The sequence below is a fragment of the Oncorhynchus gorbuscha genome, linkage group LG18 (assembly GCF_021184085.1).
Source record: "Oncorhynchus gorbuscha isolate QuinsamMale2020 ecotype Even-year linkage group LG18, OgorEven_v1.0, whole genome shotgun sequence".
Classification (NCBI taxonomy): Eukaryota; Metazoa; Chordata; class Actinopteri; order Salmoniformes; family Salmonidae; genus Oncorhynchus; species Oncorhynchus gorbuscha.
In genome coordinates, this window is record NC_060190.1 from 55,087,712 (window position 1) to 55,100,497 (window position 12,786).

Here is a 12,786-nt window from a genome sequence, read left to right on the forward strand (position 1 = left end):
GTAGTTAACATCATTGTAGAAGTCAGTGGGTAGTTACTATCAGTGTGAAGGGTTGTGGATACAGTTATCTGTTGAGAGAAAGAGTAAACCCTTTATAGAGGGGCTGTGCCACTAATCTTCCTTACTGTATTGTACTGAGAGAGAGATCATAGCTTTCACCTGGTCAGTCTGTCATGGAAAGAGCAGGTGTTCATAATGTTTTGTGAAAATGATTATAATGCCCTTTTAGTGTAAGAGCTATAGCCTAATATAGTGTACTGTACTGTATCCCCCAGAGTACTGCATGAAACCATTAGTCAGCCCCTGTATTCATTACCTCCGCTCACTCTCTCCACTCAATAAAACATACTTTACTGAGACCATAATGAAATCAAAGGGCTTTTATAATCTCCCTCTTGTCTCAGTTGGATCACTGCCAATGACAAAGTGTTGTGTTTTCCTCCAGACAACAGTGTTTCAGAAAGGGCATAGTTACACACGTGTTACTAGATTAATACTGCGGTGCGGTTCCATGTTTGATCTGTCCTCTCTCTGAGCCTCGTCAGTGTGACAAGTGTCTATCATCAATGAGGTGCTGTTCGTTTCTCTGATTGTCTGGCTATCTGTTGGTCAGTCTCAATACGACTCCTATACACTGAGTGTACAAAGCATTAGGAATCAGTGTAGATGAAGGGGAGGAGGCATGTTAAAGAAAGTGTTTTAAGCCTTGAGACATGGATCGTGTATGTGCTTCATTCAAAGGGTGAATGGGCAAGACTAAATATTTAAGTGCCTTTGAACAGGGTATGATAGTGCGTACCAGATTCACCGGTTTGTGTCAAGAACTGCTACGCTGCTGGGTTTATTACACTCCCTTGTGTGTCAAAAATGGTCCACCACCCAAAGTACATCCAGCCAACTTGACATAATTGTGGGAATCATTGGAGTCAACATGGGCCAGTAGTTACCCGTCTGCTTAAATTCCATGGGAAGAATGACTAATGTTGGCACTCCCTGTAAGTGTCAGTTGCTGCTATACTGAAAACTTAGGCCATTGTTTTTTCATTTAACCTTTATTTAACGAGGCAGGTCAGTTAAGAACAAATTCCTATTTACAATGACGTCCTACCCCGGCCAAACCGGGAAGATGCTGGGCCAATTGTGTGCCGCCCTATGGGCCAGATGTGATGCATTCTGGATTCGAACCAGGGACTGCAGTGACGCTTCTTGCACTGAGAAGCAGTGCATTCACGTAATATCATTATTTATGGGCAGGTCTTCTCAAAATGTAGTGACACAGATAGATGAATTATTGGTAGTTTAAGGGGAAAGCAATGTATTCTACCTGTGCTGTGCCATGCTACTTTGGTGTAGAGAGACCTAGAGATAGAGTAGGAGCTACTCTTGCAGTCATAGGAGGACTCAGCCTTGTGTCGGAGGACTCATCCTTGTGTCAGAGCATTGTTAGCTTTCTACCCCATGAATGGTTCTGCACTCCTGCAGAGCTAATACCAAAGATAGAAAAATGGCAGTGAAGATGTGTGAGTGTTCTGTAAGGTGAGGAGTGTCTAAGAGAGATTGAGAGGTTGTGTGTGTTTGTAAGCGAGAATGGGGCTGATGGTAGAAAACCGCCTCCAGAGCAGTGAATCACCAGTGTTCTGTCACCACGCCAACGACTCTCAGGGCCGACAGAATACACTGCTCAACCAATTAGATAGCTGTGTGCCACCACACAGTCTGACCATTCGTGAAAACTCTACCTCCAGATAACTAATATTACCTTTTTAATATACATTTTTTTTTCTTATAGTGCTTCCTATGAAGTTAATTTGTATACAAAAATGATCTAAATGATCTGAGAGAAAATTGAATTGCTGTTTTTAACAATCACACTGTGTCAAGAAAAAGACTGTTCTGTATTTCTCATGGTAACGTAGACCGAGTATAAAAATATTAGGAACAGCTTCCTAATATTGAGTTGCACCACCCACTTTTGCCCTCAGAACAGCCTCAATTCGTTGGGGATGGACTCTACAAGGTGTCGAAAGCGTTTCATAGGGATCCTGGTCCATGTCGATTCCAATTCATCCCACAGTTGTCAAGTTGGTTGGATGTCCTTTGGGTGGTGGACCTAGGCCTGTTGTGGTGACCCTATTACCGCCACACCGGCAGTCACGAGTCATGAAGGCAGTCAAATTCCCCGTGACCGTTTAGTCACGGTAATTAGGCTTCTCCAAGCTCTGATGTTGCTGCTGGTCATTAGTAGCCTACCAAACTTGCTAACTGCCTGGTAGTCAGCACTCTATTGCCCCTCTAATCACTCTGACATAAATGCAAATGTTATCAAATGAGAGCCCATGAGCTCATGTTGGGCAACATTTCTATAGGCTATGCAATTGCGTGAGAAAACAGAGTCATGGCCTCTGTGAGCGTACCAAGTAATTAGGCGTCACAATTAGGCGGGAAGGTGGAATAAACGAGTCAGGAGTAGGTTTTTCTGATTGAACACGGTTCTCTATTGAGGGTATTTTGTCAACAAAAACATTCTAACATAATCAATGAAAAATCTTCCAAGGAAAAACACACATCTTCTCCAGATGAAACAAGAACACAATAGGATAATCTTTAAACTACAGCAAACATAAATCACCGGTTTGTCACCGTCTTAGTGGTTCTTTCAGCACAGCCTCTCTCTCTCTCTCTCTCTCTCTCTCTCTCTCTCTCTCTCTCTCTCTCTCTCTCTCTCTCTCTCTCTCTCTCTCTCTCTCTCTCTCTCTCTCTCTCTCTCTCTCTCTCTCTCTCTCTCTCTCTCTCTCTCTCTCTCTCTCTCTCTCTCTCTCTCTCTCTCTCTCTCTCTCTCTCTCTCTCTCTCTCTCTCTCTCTCTCTCTCTCTCTCTCTCTCTCTCTCTCTCTCTCTCTCTCTCTCTCTCTCTCTCTCTCTCTCTCTCTCTCTCTCTCTCTCTCTCTCTCTCAGTGGCCATCTTCCAGAGATAGTTTCCCCTTCTCTGCTGGTTCCATTCTCTCTTTTATAGGGGAAGGAGAGTATCTCATTAGTACCGTCAGCTGTGCTTAATTGACTCTGGTTACCTTGTCTCCCATGCTTTGTTGGGCTACTATCCATGAGCCCAGCCTGCCCTCTAGTGGTCCTTCCACACCTCTAAAAAAAAGGAGGTTCCCATCAGCTTTCTATAGACTAGGCCAACTATTTTTACTTCTCAACTTTCCTAATATTAAGCACATTGTTTACCTTTACAACAGGACTATCTGGCTGGCATGAAAATGAACCACAGGAAAGAATCCTCCATTTGCTATTTAAGTGCATAGATGACATGTATTGTTTCCCAGTGCCCCCTTTTCGAGACAGCTCCATGATAATCCTTCTGTAGCTCAGTTGGTAGAGCATGGCGCTTGTAACGCCAAGGTAGTGGGTTCGATTCCCGGGACCACCCATACGTAGAATGTATGCACACATGACTGTAAGTCGCTTTGGATAAAAGTGTCTGCTAAATGGCATATATTATTATTATATTATTATAATGGTACATTCTAAATCAAAACAAATTTCACACATGTATTATTTAGTATATGTAAAGAAAAGATTAAATCAAGAATAGTCGGATGGGTGTCAATATTATCCTAGCACTTGTGAATTATATATTGTCACTTGTGAATGACGCCCCGCATAAGAAACGTTCATTTATTTTGGCGACCTTTTCGAATCATAGTTACACATCTCATGCAGCCTAACCCACAGGCCTATGTGTTTTTATATGGTTTGCATCACAACTGAAGTGGCCAAATAACTTCTTGAAATGAAGCACATTAATACGCTTTACAAGGAGTTTAGAGCCTACCTGGCATACATAAGCAGCACGTGAGGTTCAAGTTTGGGGAAGATCAAAAGTGACTGCAAAATCACATTCGCAGTCACTGTTGAAAGTGGTGTTTTCCCGTTAATGGCACATTTGCGCTTATAGCCTACTGCCATGCGCGCATTGCAGCGTTTCTAATGTGGAGAAATTGCCTAATAGTTTATCAACATTTTAAGCTAAACATTTTGATCTCGTGCGTCAGCCACATTGCGTATAAAAATATTTTTTTTGATGCTAGTGGTTGTATTGATTTGAGATCTATTGCACCCCACAACTGTCCCAGACTATGTTTGGAATATTTATTTCTTGCACAGAATAGAATAGGTCAACTTTTGTACTATGAGTGATAGTAGATTGCTGTTCGTTAGGCCTATTCATCTGTTGGCTGATGAAAAGTAAATGTGGACAGTTCTTCCAATATCTTCAATATGCACCTCGGAATTGGATAAGGACACTCGCTGTTGCATCCCTGATGTGTCTGTCTTCACTTGTAGCCTGTGAGAAAGTCCTGATCACGTGATTAAGAGCCATGTGAGTGAGAGGCGCTTCAGATTGCGCAGCAATCAGGAAGAAGGGAACAACGCTGCACTCCAGACCGCAAAAGGCATGGATTTTTAGGGTGCATTACGGCCACAAGGGGGATACTGCTGTGAAATTCGAGGCATTATCAAGTGCTTGCTAAATTGTGATTGAGACTATTGAAGTGTGTACAGCCTGCAAAAAAATAAAGCAGAGCTCATGCGTACCTTTCAACCAACTTTTTTCAAATCATCATTTGTCTCATCATTTGTCTCATCATGCAGCCTTACAATGTATAAAAAATCAAAACATATAGCCCAATGTTTGTACAACAACTAAAGTTACTTTAAAACTCTAAATTAAGTATATAGGACTACCTACTTGTTAACCGCTCAACACAGAATAGTCGCATGTGCGCACTCCCTCAAATCGTTTGGAGAAAATATTTATATTTTATTCAGCTTTGTTCAATTGTATTCTTCATACTCTAAAATAATTTGACGGAATTCAAAGCAAATCTTATCTCCTAAATAGACTAGTGTAGCCCACAGCCATTTGGCATAGCCACATCAGGACCTAACATAAGGACAACTCAGAGTATGCTGTTCTTTTCTTAGACTACATTTTCTTCATATCATGCTTCTTTAGACCTGTCTAAATTAAATAATGGATTTATTGTGATGGTGTAGGCTATATTATATGGATTTATTAGACTTTTTAAAATGTAGATGTTCCCAAGGTCTGCATCAGTGGCTTGTATGCTATGTGTGAATGCCAGGAGATGCTAAACGTGTTTATGTTAATTAATGCTCAATTACCATGAGACCGACAGTTATTTGCTTGACAATCACCGGCTGACAAAATTTTGTGACCGCCACAACCCTAGGTGGACCATTCTTGAGATGCACAGGAAACTATTGAGCATGAAAAACCCAGCAGCATTTCAATTCTTGACACAAACAAGTACCTACTACTATACCCCATTCAAATGCACTTAAATATTTTGTCTTGCCCATTCACCCTCTGAATGGCACATGTACACAATCCATGTCTCAAGGCTTAAAAATCATTATTTAACCTGTCTCCTCCCCTTCATCTACACTGATTTGAAGTGACATCAATAAGATTTCACCTGGATTCACCTGGTCAGTCTAGGGTCATGGTAAGAGCAGGTGTTCATAATGTTTTGTGTTTGTAACTATGACTCTAATGTTCTCTCCCTCTCTTTAGGTTAAAACATGCCAACATTGTTTCCCTGGAGGACATCTTTGAGAGTAAAACCCACCTTTACTTGATTATGCAGCTGTGAGTGACCATCCTGCTGTCTTTATTTTGTCCTTCTTTCTGCTATCTCTCTCTGTTCTCCAATTTTACCCACGTCAACACTTTCTGTCCCTAAATCGACTCACTCTCTGCAGCCTTCAGTTTAAAAACTTTCAGGATTATGCCTCTGCAATGTGTGTTTGCGTGTGTGTTTCAGGCTCCCTGCCTGTGCTCTCTCCCACGCACAGTGTCATTCTCCATTAATTACTCTCTGAGCTCAGGGGCCTTTCTGTTCACTGATCTCAAGAGAACCCCCCCCCCACACACATACAGACATACACTCGCAGCATCGTGCCTGCTGACAACCACTGGGGAATATGCCCTCACACAGTAACTGTGCTCTCTCCCACCCATCTCACTTCCTGAAATGTCAGAAGGTGTGGAGCAAGTTAGAGACAGAGAGAAAGGAGGAGAGAGATAGTTTTTTTTTGCTGTAGAAAACAGTGGGTGGTGTGATGACAGAGGGATGTTGTGTTCACTTTAGCAACACTGCCGTAAGGGCAGTCAGATTTAACCAAAGAACAGTTGTGGGTTTGCACACATAAAAATCCCCTCTCTCTAACTCTTTCTCTCACTCTTCCTCTTTTTCTCTCCCCCTTTCTTTGGGAGGAAGCTTGTCAAGGCTTTAGCTTGTTGTTAGTGCTGAATCATAGAGAGCAGTGGTGGGTACATCTAGGAAGAAGTGATGCCTCCACCTAGTGGTGATGTAGGTTGGAGATAGATAAGGTTGAAGACAGATAAAGCAGGTTTAAATTAGACAACATATAATCTAATCAAATTGTATTGGTCACATACACATAGTAATCAGATGTTATTGCGAGAGTTTCGAAATGCTTATGTTTCTAGATCCGACAGTGCAGCAGTGTCTAAGAGGTAATATCTAACAATTCCACAACAAAACCTAATATCTAACAAATTACACAACAAAACCTAATATTTAACGGATTCCACAACAAAACGTAATACACACAATCTAGTAAAGGGATGGGATAAGAATATATAAGTATATAATATATGGATGAGCAGTGACTGAGCTGCTACGATCCAATAAATCACAAAGAATATATAGTGAAGGATACAGTATACATTATATACATATGAGATGAGTAATGCGAGATATGTAAACATTCTTGAAGTCGCATTATTAAAGTGACTAGTGTTTCATTTGTTAAAGTGACCAATGATGTCAAGTCTGTAGGTAGGCAGCCGCCTCCCTGTAGCAGTTAGACGGCAATAAATAGCAGTTTGTTGGCCGTATGTAGCAGTTAGATGGCCATATGTATATCAAAATCGTTCCTCTTCTCTATCCAGGGTGTCTGGTGGGGAGCTGTTTGATAGGATTGTGGAGAAGGGTTTTTACACAGAGAAAGATGCCAGCAAGCTCATTCAGCAGATCCTGGATGCTGTCAAATACCTCCATGACATGGGCATCGTACACCGCGACCTGAAGGTGAGCCTGAGTCAAGGGTCAGGTGGTGAGGACGATATTTAGGTAGGCATTTAGGGGCTCCAGAGCGGCGCAGTGGTCTAAGGCACTGCATCTCAGTGCTAGAGGCATCACTACAGACCCAGGTTTGATTCCAGGCTGTATCACAACTGGCCGTGATTGGGAGTAAGGGAAGGACAAAGGGCATGAAAGACGAGATTTCAGAGTCTTTAACAATGGAGTCCTTTACCTTCTTGTTTCTGTCCAATGACTGAATAGTCACAAGACTGGATGAGTGATAGGTATCCCCACTATGAAAACGGCAATGTTGAATTTTCACCATTTTACCTTTTAGTAATTAGTGTATTACTAATTACGAGAGTTTAAAGGGTGACCTTGTAGTATAGAAAATGTTTGTTTCCTATGCTAGTGTTTTGCCCCAAGCATTCTGCAGTGCCTGCAAATTAGATTAATTAACTATAATTTGTTTACAGGCAGTTCAGCAGAGTGTAAACTGATTGATCATTAGTTTGGATAACTAATTATTTCCCCAGTGTGTGCATGTGTTAAATGTTTGTGACAATAAAGTTGATTGATTTCTCTGTCTTTCCCAGCCGGAGAACCTTCTGTACGACAGTATGGAGGAGGACTCTAAGATCATGATCAGTGACTTTGGCCTGTCCAAGATCGAGGGATCTGGAAGTGTCATGTCCACAGCCTGCGGAACACCAGGATACGTGGGTAAGGAGGACTGGCACTGATCAATGCATGCCTGTGTGTGTGTGTCTTTATCTATGTGTCAAGAGCATGTGTTTTGTATGATTTTAGTCTGTTTGAGAGCAAGCACACACACAGTGATCATGTCAGACTACATGTGTAATGATGCTGATGAAAACACTGCTCTGATGTCTTGCAGCCCCTGAAGTGTTGGCCCAGAAACCCTACAGCAAGGCGGTGGACTGCTGGTCTATCGGGGTCATCGCCTACATCCTGTGAGTTATGGGCTTGGACTGACTCTTTAACTTTAGTCTTTCTCCTACCAGTCTTAAAACATAATTTCAGTGTTACATTTCTTTCCACTACATTGTTTTCAACAATCAACTCAATGACAACTCCATGGATGAATTTTGAAGTATGAAAGCACTACAACAGGTCTCCTAACTCTCCTGTGATGCCTTTACTCTCTTATTCTGACACAGTTTGTGTGGATACCCTCCGTTCTATGATGAGAATGACGCCAAGCTCTTTGAGCAGATCCTGAAGGCTGACTATGAGTTTGACTCTCCATACTGGGACGATATCTCTGACTCAGGTACAGTAATCCTATCCTTTTTCAGCTCCCTGGAGAGAGAAACAAAACCTGGACACTACAGCATAGTGCAATACAGTATGTATAACATTATGTTGCCATTATTAGTTCCCCTTGTCAGCAGTTTCATATTAATGGAAATGACTCCCTAGCTCTAGGGTTTGTTATGCTTTGAGTGTCTGCCAAGCTGTCAGTGTGTATGGGATTAACCATAAGACACTCACTGGCCATAGAACGATCACTGAGGCCCTGTGAGATCACAATTTCTTAGTCCTGTAGGGAGTTTCTGAAGTCAGGTCAAAGGCATGTGGACAGTTTTTCTTTTTACTGTCAGTCTGGACAGTGTTTCTGATGCAGTGAAGCTTCTTGTACTATAGTAACCTGGGAGCTAGTCTATTTCTACTTTAGCTACCTTTCTTTTGTCATCTGTAAGTAGCATTATTAGTTACTGTATATCTCATGTAAATTAAGAAAAAAGGCATTGTTGTTGGGTGAAATATGTGAGTTGTAAATGTGTGTCTGTTCACGTGTTGTTTTCAGCCAAAGACTTCATAGTTCACTTGATGGAGAAGGACCCCAGGATACGCTACACATGTGACCAGGCTTTGCAGCACCCCTGGTAGTGTACACCATATTCTCCTTCACACACACACAGGCATGCACATAACACAACTTTATCATAATCTACTACATTTGTGCTTTTGTCTAGTTTTCACCTGTTCTTGTGACAACCAGCTAAACTTGTCCCCTCATGTCTTTCTCTGTTCCTCAGGATCGCTGGTGACACAGCTCTAGATAAGAACATCCATGAGTCTGTCAGTGCCCAGATCAAGAAGAACTTTGCCAAGAGCAAGTGGAGGGTGAGTTACTTTTTCTGTGCACCTGGCCAGACATTTTTGCTTTGTTTAGTATATAAGTAGAATCCTGCAGCATTCAGCTGTCTGTCATTGTCAGTACAGTTTTCTATGGCAGTTATTATGTATAACTTTTAAACATTTTGATTTGAATGTGCTCCCTCCCGCAGCAAGCATTTAACGCCACGGCAGTGGTGCGTCACATGAGGCGTCTGCAGCTGGGCACTAGTCAGGAGGGCCCCAGCCAGACCACCCTGCCCAGCACCCTCCGAGCCCACCTACTGCTGCCCGAGGCCACAGAGACAGAGCACACCACCGGTCAGTGGGGCAAACCTCCATCACACAACACAAGTTAGGACTAAGTGTAGCAAAACATAATTTAATAACTGGAGACACGACATACCCCCCCCCCCCCCCCCCCAAAAGGTTCTGTTTTGTTCATCCCCAGTATGTCTTGTTGCTATGTACAGTATGTTGTTAGTGAATAACCAGTCCCTTTCACAGTGTATTAGGCTCAGGCTTACGTACTTCTCAAACACAATCAGTTACACTGTCTCACTCATTAACACTTTGATATGTAAATCGTTGTCTAATGCCCAATAGGGTACTGTTTGAAATAAGCTAATAAGAGGTAGATTTATAGTGTAGATAGAAGCATCTTGAGTTTTCATATTTCTGTGTGGTGATCATCCACTCTCACTCTGTGTTCCAGAGTCTCCTTGTGAGGGATGCTGCTCCCAGAGTGCTGATGGGGGGGCTGAGCGCGACCCCCTCTCCAACTGCACCTACCGCTGCCATCCAACCAGTCTGGTCTGATCCCTGCCCAGCAATGGCTTTCCCATGTATTTACCTCTGGACACCAGCGAACTCCCCAGTCAGGCCAGGAGTACAGAGTTGTTCCAGTGCCCTGCCAACAGGGGGGGCAGGCGGGTTATGAATTCAGGTTGGGGTGGAGGGACTTGATGCCAACAAGAGGAGGTAATTTGAACGGATTGGGGGAGATGAGGAGAACAAAGAGGAGGAGAGGTGTGGTGCCCAGAGTAATCCTGGGTATTATTTTTTGAGGTGCGGGACAAACTGTTTACTCGTCCTTTTAAAATGTGTGTCTGCTTTTTACATTTCTGCATTTATGTACATGTTGTTTTCTATCTTAATTATCCTTCCCCTTTGACAACTTCTAGAAAGAGAATCCACTAATGATATCTGCATGGTCAGAAGACAGGTCCCTATTGGAAATGTGTTTTATAGCATGAAAGGTCTATTGCACAATCATGTATGGTGGTAACCATTGTGTTATAGTTCCTGTACTGCAGATACACATCTTTATGACGATAATAAGTCTAGACCCTCAGAATTATAATTATATGGCTTTGTTGTATTTTATATTTGTATAAATGTAGCCTTACAATACACAGATGCATTCACCTAATTCCACTGCTGGAGAATCCATGTGGGAATACTCCATCTATTGGACTATATATTTTCTTTTTTTTCTCAGCATGTTTGTGCTTCACCACTGTAAGTTTGTGGTTGTGCTCCCCAGGCTTGTAACAGAACAAGGCTTTCTGATTTGAACTAATTCAGCACAGGGACTTCCTCTCTATGCCTTTAGGACAACGTCAACGTTTATTTTCTGGTAGCTTTTACACATTTTAAGATACGCCTATATCTCTGTACAGTTAATGCAGCATTAGAGGCGATTTTCATTTCTATCATTGTATTGTTGTATATATTCCATTGCAGTAATTGAATCATTAAAATACAGACTTTTCTCTTCTGTCTAGATCTCTTTGCCACTTGAGAAGTGTAATACCTCATGGGAGATAGACTTACATACACAGCCATTCCTCTTAGTACGAAGAATAGGTCTCAGTTAACCCGCAGTTTTTACTCCTTGATGTTTCTTAAAAGCCACACTCTTCCCTATGGGGGGGAATATGATCCCGTTGATAAAGCTGCTCAAGACTTTATAGATATTATAGATATTATAGATAATCCATTATAGATATTACTGTAAGACCATGTAGAATGAAATGAGGTCCAGCCTTTCCTCAACCCAAAGCAGGGTGTGGATGTTTTTAACTAAAGACACATTTGGAAGTGTAGATACTTATCTGACCATGTAGATACTACTAACGTTCCCACTTTGACTACTCTTCCATGGATCTTACCTCCATTTGTATGTTGGTTGTTTTCCGAGCCAATGTATCTGTACAGAGAGAATTTGAATTAAAGAATGTAAATATACATCTCATTGTCTCACCTCATCATTTCTTCTATCTCACTCATCTTAAGGTTATTTAGATCTAAAAGAGAAAGCAGGATTTTTGTATTATTTTTTTTCACACAGTTCCATGACCTTTCCATCATCTTCATACATTTACTGTACACAGCACTAGTTGACAATAGAACAGATATGCCATATTATACTTGCACTTTGATTAATGAACACATACTCACTTGATTTAATTATCTGATGAGAAGGGCACAATGTGTTTCCACCACCAGGACAGTCCAGTCCAGTGGGTTGTAGCTCCTACTGTAAGTACATTTTAGGGCTTTCTAACTTTAATTCCAATAGCCAAGTGAACAAGACTTGGAAGTGAGGCAACGCGAGACTAGAGGGGAGAGGGACGTGATCCTATCCTCTCTGTCTCAGAAGAGGCTAGTGGGAGGAGCTATAGGAGGACGGGCTCATTGTACTGGCTAGAATGGAAAAAATGGAATGGTATGAAACATGGAAACACGTTTGACTTCAATCCATTCATTTCATTCCAGCCCTTACAATGAGCCCGTCTTCCTATAGCTCCTCCCACCAGCCTCCTATGTGTCCTTACTCCCTCTAATCCCACGCACAGGCATTGACTCTACAGACCTTCTTGCCATAGCCTGCATTGCATTTAAAGCTAATTGATTGACATATTTGCCTTGGCGTTTCCTGTTTCAGTGACTTTTGTGTACTGTGCTGGTCTAAATGCTGATCATTGACTGTGCTGTTCCCCTTATTGATATTGAGCTGTGATTGATTGTTTCTTACAGTCAAAATATAGACCTTTTGATTCAGTGTTTTTGTCAATGTTGTGTACTCGGCAGTCTACTCTACACAATTCACCATCGGTTATCTTTCAAAGAGCCATTCATTAAAGTGAGAGTAGAACTATTTTCATAACCAAGGAATGACTTCAAATAAAATTAGCACGGTGTTAGCAACTTATCACTAAAAAGGAGGCAACATTTGGTTTCCTGAGCTGAGATTATCATTGAAATAGACTAGATGTTGAGGTCTTCCAGATAAAGTAGAGGTGAACCAGGACAGGGACTAATGACTGTGTCTCTTTCTGCTCAGTGATGTTATTATATAGCGTGTGAGAATTAAGAGGCTAACTCTTCCTCAACCCTGGCTTTCCCCTTGAATGAGTCTTTTGATTATATTGTACATTTTTGTTTACTTTGTTAAACTAAAGTAATAGTGAGTGGCATTTGTTAAAGACATTTAACATGATT

At 41.7% G+C, this 12,786-nt stretch overlaps 1 protein-coding gene across 2 annotated transcripts in view; it reads left to right on the top strand.

The window, feature by feature from the left end:
- The window catches only part of LOC124002461 (calcium/calmodulin-dependent protein kinase type 1-like), a 59,210-nt gene extending 48,143 nt beyond the window's left edge, over positions 1-11,067 (top strand). For both annotated transcript variants that reach the window (XM_046309872.1, XM_046309871.1), the window contains 9 exons: positions 5,601-5,675; positions 7,005-7,143; positions 7,734-7,860; positions 8,036-8,111; positions 8,319-8,431; positions 8,969-9,047; positions 9,201-9,288; positions 9,453-9,600; positions 9,995-11,067. In XM_046309872.1, coding sequence (XP_046165828.1) covers positions 5,601-5,675; positions 7,005-7,143; positions 7,734-7,860; positions 8,036-8,111; positions 8,319-8,431; positions 8,969-9,047; positions 9,201-9,288; positions 9,453-9,600; positions 9,995-10,098 — 949 coding nt within the window. In that variant the 3' untranslated portion in view covers positions 10,099-11,067. The remainder of the gene's footprint in view (positions 1-5,600; positions 5,676-7,004; positions 7,144-7,733; positions 7,861-8,035; positions 8,112-8,318; positions 8,432-8,968; positions 9,048-9,200; positions 9,289-9,452; positions 9,601-9,994) is intronic.
- Positions 11,068-12,786: the final 1,719 nt, after the last annotated feature.